The sequence below is a fragment of the Malania oleifera genome, chromosome 13 (assembly GCF_029873635.1).
Source record: "Malania oleifera isolate guangnan ecotype guangnan chromosome 13, ASM2987363v1, whole genome shotgun sequence".
Classification (NCBI taxonomy): Eukaryota; Viridiplantae; Streptophyta; class Magnoliopsida; order Santalales; family Ximeniaceae; genus Malania; species Malania oleifera.
In genome coordinates this window covers 10292176-10298175 of record NC_080429.1, presented here as the reverse complement: position 1 = coordinate 10298175, position 6000 = coordinate 10292176, and the positions used below count along the sequence as shown (strand labels likewise).

The following is a 6000-nucleotide window of genomic DNA, read 5'->3' as shown; positions in this document are numbered from 1 at the left end:
CTTAGCCTTAATCCCAAAGTCTAGTTTGGCTTCAAGAGTGAAGAGCTTTAGGCCAATAAGCACATGTAACATATGGTACTAGTTCATCTTTGAGATTCTGAAAAATTGCTAGATAAATTAGTAAGCACTCCTCAATTGTTGTTTATCCCTCACAATTCCATTCTTGCCAATTAGATTATACAATTGTCTATTGAAGGATGAAAGAAAGGGAATTATGTCCTTTGAAGCTGGATATGTTAAAAATGCATGATCATATAAAGTGAAGCTTTGTATTAAAAGTGCCAAAATATTTTGGATTCAACAATGGATAACCACCCCAAGTTTTATGTATGAAAATTTCCCCACAACAAATGTGTATGTATTTTTGTTTGAAGACCTCTTTCTTTAACTATCTGAAAACAATTAACACGTAATAAGAAATAAATAAACATTCTCTTGGTGAAATTTGAAAATAATTATTTTTTATCTATTCCTTACTATGGTTTCATAAAAAATATTCACTCTATTATTTATTTTATAATAATAATATTGCTTTTTGCATGACTAATTGTAACTAACATATTATAACTAACATATTTCTTAAAATAGGCAGTCTATAAACCACACATCCTAGAGAATATTGACTTTTATTTTTAATTTATTTTCTTTTATTTCCTCCAAGGCCTAAATCTCTTCCTCTCGTCTAATTCTACACTCATTCAAGCTAAATAATTTTTTTCTTTATTTTTTTCCCCGATTAATTTGTAGGTATACATTTATTTATTTAAATTTTAGGGCTTTAACTCTTATCTACCACATTTTCATAAAATATCCTCTTTTTTTAAATATATTTGACAGTTTCATTTTATTTTATCTTATATTTATGTCAAAAAAAGTTCTAGAAATTGAAATCATTTATGTAATTTCTCCCGTCATAGCTAAGAACACAAAGGTAAAAATTTTAAGAAACTTTTTCTCATTTAATTTTCAAACCCTTCATTCTACATCACTTTTATTAGACACCCTTGGACACCACTTACACACATCTAACTTAAAAATGAAAAAAAAAATATCACTAACACAAGTTTACAATTACAATTCAGTAATAAATAAAATACATAAGATATAACAAAAAGAAACAAAAATAAAATGCTCTATTAGCTTTCTCTTTTGTGCTATTTCCTGTATTTGTCACCTACAAGCACAACAGAAATAAACTTATAAAAATGGATATAACAAACAATGAAAACAAGATAAATTCATAGGAGCATAGTGCATGAGAAGTTTACATTAAGTTGAAATCAAATTCAACTTTAATTGGAATCCAATAGAAAATTCACGAGAAGTTAAAATCCAACCAAGTGAAAAGATGTAAAGCACAACCTTCTATGTGTCCAAATTATAACTAAATAGATGTGCAAATAAAAAAAAACATAATTAAACAAATATACAAGTAAAAAATAATTCGTTATCCATAAACATTAATTGCCACTTGATGGAGATAAAATAACAAAAAGTATCATCTATGCAAGTGCTAAATGGGAAGTCATATAAACACTATAGGTTACCTTGCATCAAAGATGATGAATAAAACCTAATGAGGGTAATGAAGGAGTAGAACCCCGACGTAAATCCGATAATCCTCTAGAACTAAAGGTAGATGTCATTTATTTTAGGAAAGACTTATCTATATCAAGGAGAGATTGAAGTATGCAGAGGTAGAGGAGACACTCTAGAGAACTCCAAGGTTCACTAATGCATTATCCAAAATATTATGGTACATTATCCAAAATATTATGATCTATGGATGTGAAGAAGATATTTGATTTTTAGCGTCAACAACACTTATTATTTTTCACTCAATAAGTTATCCATAAATGTTGCCACCTGTTATTTTATGTTAAAACTCATACAAAATAAAAAAGAGCAGAGTCAGAGATTATGTGAGAGGGAAAAAAGTCAATAGGTAGGGTAACCATTTCCCCCCTTGGTGAGTGTTGTTGTACTAGGAGTCTGAGAGCTAACTAGCTAATTTACAACACCACACCCCCCCCCCCCCCACACACACACATCTACATATATATATATTTACATTCACGCAACGTCATTGTTATGTGGATCACCATCAACTAACACGTCATATTGTTTTTTCTTTTTCTTTATGTTTTTTTTTTTGCTTTATTATGTTTTGTTCTATGATTTGGACATTTTCCATGGCTTGAATGGACATGCTTGACATCCAAGCACATACACGTACACTCTAACATATTAAACTCACATTAAAACCAACCAAACACAATCCCTACATATGCTTCTAATTCACTTTTTACAAGTAGTTCTAATATTTGATTCTCAGCCTATTTTTTTCTCACATCTCATACTTCGAATCATAATAAATTCAGCATAATAGCACCCCAAAAACATAAAAAAACAATCACACAAGTTGTTTTTGTGCTCATATTTTTTACAATTAGTTAATCACGACATGTTTCGATGCAAAACATATAATTGTGCTGATCGTAAAGCACATACTCATTATTGCAAGCTTTGTGTGTAGATGCTAACGGCCCCCTACAGTACCCACACATAATGAAAAGATAAAAGATCGAGAAAAATGGGAAAGGAGGATAAATACTCAGGAGAATAGTTCATTCACTACTCTAACATGTTTAGATATCATCATGACATTTCGCAATTGGTGGTTTTCAAATTTTAAATTGAGGAATAGTTTTTTGTCAATTTTTATTGAAAAAGCTAGAGACACCTATTGATTAAATATGGGAACCTCACTAATAACAATGGTAGTCATGACTATTGACCTAATAACCCAGGCTACAAACTAAAGACTTTGTTGGATTACTAGTAAAAATGTAAAGAAATAATATCTCATTAAATTATTTTTTTTAAGAAAAAAATGGCAAAGGAGTAAGAGTAATAAGAATAATAAGGAAATTTTGAAGGTTAAAATGTTATATTAAAATAAGATATCTCTCTTCATAAAGCTAGCATATTAACTGCCTCTATAATACTTAAACTTGAAAATACAGAGAAAATGCAGATGATATAAGAGTTGAAAGGTTATCTTGTATATGTACTCTTTCCTTTTGATCACCCTATGTGCAATAGGGTGATTCTACCATCTATGTAGTGACCCGAAGAATAATAGCATTTTAATAATAAGAGGGAGAGAAAATAGATACAGAAGCAGAAGGAAGCCGTAGACTTTGTCGACGACATTGCATTTTGGAGATAATATTAATTAATCAAAGCCTAGTTTCGTTGACGAACACAGGGTCTCGTCGATGAAGGTCTTCAGAATTTCGTCGACGAACACAGGGCTTCGTCGACGAGAAAATATCGAGAGACAGTTTGGGCTGCTCTGAATTTCGTCGACGAACACAGGGTCTCGTCGACGAATTTTGTGAAGGGCTCGTCGACGAGGTGACGTGTCTCATCGACGAGCCTGACCCTATAAATAGTAGAAACCCGGGATTTTTTTCCCATTTTTCACCAAGCTCTCTCTCTCTCTCTCTACGTCTTCCTCTCCCTTCTCTCTTCGATTTTGGCCCCACCAAGCTACCACGACACTCTTGGTGGAGTTCTCTGCGAATCTGCCGAAGCGGATCGTCAGCAAAACGAAGTTGGATTTCGTCCCAAATTTAGGGTAAGGACTTTTATCTAGTTTTTGACTTCCTGGCAGTTATAGGAAATGATGTAGGCAGAAAAATACTAATATTATGTTCTGGCATATGTTGGTTTCAGGATATTTTGTAGGAGGTCCTGCGGGTGTTAGGCTTGTATTTCCTAGGGGCTTTCCAGTAGTCAGGTAAGGGAAATATCCTATGTTAGGAAATTTTTAAATATTATACAGTGTATTTATTTACGAAAATTATGTATTAATTATGGTGTGGCTTGTGAATATGTATGTAGTACGGGAATATGTTTTACGAGTTGTAGTTTCATGATTTTTATGAATTTCAGTACCATGATTTTACGGATTTAAGTACTATGATTATGTGAACTTCAGTACCATGATTTTACGGATTTCAGTACCATGATTATACAAATTTTTAGTATTACGAATATGCAGTTCCATGTTATGATTATTCAGATTTCAGTAAGTTATGCAGCATCATGGTTAATATGATTACTTCAGAATCATGGTAAATTAGATAGATATGTATAGAAAAATATTATATGATATCAGACCCTGTTGGACTTGCAGCTACAGAGCACAGTACCGTTGCTACAGATACTATGTTACTTCATGAGTGCAACCACCTATTCAGATAATACGTGGTATGGTCGACCACCTAGGCCCTTGAAGAGGTTAGGCTCCCCATCCAGATATGGGTTGAGGTGGGCAAGTCGACTGACGGAGTTCAGTGATTTATTCCTGGTTGGCCAGCCAGGGTAAATCCAGCCTACGGGTGGTACAATCTCGTCCTGAGGGGCATGTCATGACACAGATAGCCACAGAGAACATTTTAAGTTACTATTACTTACGTATTGATGTACAGAAATGGGGATCCTACTTATATACAATAGAAGTATTTTAAATTATAACCATAATATTGATATGTCAAGTAATAGGGAAAAGGGGTGGTGTACTTTATTATTTGTGCTGTACTTTTGTACTCAGTTATTCATGTTTATATGAAACAGATTTCATGATACATATATATATATAGTAGCTCATTTGCCACACACTAGTAATAGCATATTTCTTTTTACTGAGCGTTGGCTCATCTCAGTGTTGAAATATTTTTCAGGTGATCCATGTAGGCGAGCAGACCAGACTCACAAATAGAGGGGCGTCTGTAGTGCCCTGTCAAAGAGTGAGTATCATTTTGGGAACGTTTTTATAAACCCTAGCTAGCTGAGGGTATTTTTGGGAAACAAATACATGTACATATTTTGGAAACATGTAGTACTCTGGTATTATGTGGTATTGTATATAATGGTTTATGGTTGTGTTTGTATGATTTCTGCTTCCTCTTGCTTAGGTTAATACTATGGTATCAGAGTATGTTATTTGCTATTATGAAAAAAAAAATCAATTTAATAAGCAGGTCGTTACAATCTATGCACTCAATAGTTGAGAATGAGTTTGATTTCAATTGACGTAGTCATCATATTAGGAGCATCTCCCATGTATCACTCCACTTTCTCTTAGTTTCACTTGCCCGATATAGTCATCATATTAGGAGCATCTCCCCTGTATCACTCCACTTTCTCTTTATTTCACTTGTCTTGTTACTATCATACACCACTACTCCCTCGCATCCTATCTTGTCAATAATCGGAAACTTTGGATATTGTCTATAGATAAGGTTTTTCCCCTCCCCTTAGGCACAATTACCAACTCATTTCATATAACATATCATTAAAAGGACATAGAAACCACAAATAACAAAATTAAGATAAAAGTGATGTTGTGTTGTCTTTCTTTCCTTAAATAAATTTTTTTAGTGCTTCATAATTTTAAACTATATACGATGGTTCTTTTAGTCTCGTCAATATTGAAAAGTGAGTGAGTTTTCTTCATATAGGACTCTTGTTTCTGAATTGAGGTCGAGTTTGTAATCTTTTTGTTATATATAGAATAGTTAATTGAAAATGAAGATATTATTATGTCCAACAATGATTACTCCACCTGTAACATTTCATCTAGTGATTTTGATGTTTCGTGGAGCAAACATATCCTCTATTCGTATATATTGTAGATAATTCTTTTACATTCTCCTAATAAGAGGAATCATTTTCAAATGGTATTAGGAAAATAGCCAATCTCATCACAAGCATTCTAATGAAAAGGCACCACTAGACATGTTGAATATTATCGCCTTTCATGCACGTAAAGAACTTTCAAACTTCTAATTTCCATAGTATTTCTTGAAGAAGTTTTGTCTTCGTTATTTCTATAAAAAAGTAGGTTGACGACTCTTTTCATTTTGATCACCCTTTTCAACATAAAATCTTACATCATAACGGTTTCAACTAAGTGAAATTGATAGTTTT

The 6000-nt window shown here is 32.7% G+C and overlaps 1 protein-coding gene across 3 annotated transcripts in view; it reads right to left on the bottom strand.

The window, feature by feature from the left end:
- Nucleotides 1–933: 933 nt before the first annotated feature.
- Nucleotides 934–6000, bottom strand: part of LOC131146005 (pectin acetylesterase 9) — a 37332-nt gene continuing 32265 nt past the window's right edge. For 2 of the 3 annotated variants that reach the window (XM_058095248.1, XM_058095246.1), the window contains one exon: nucleotides 934–1174. In XM_058095248.1, coding sequence (XP_057951231.1) covers nucleotides 1079–1174 — 96 coding nt within the window. In that variant the 3' untranslated portion in view covers nucleotides 934–1078. The remainder of the gene's footprint in view (nucleotides 1175–6000) is intronic. The other variant, XR_009134209.1, reaches the window with a different exon arrangement.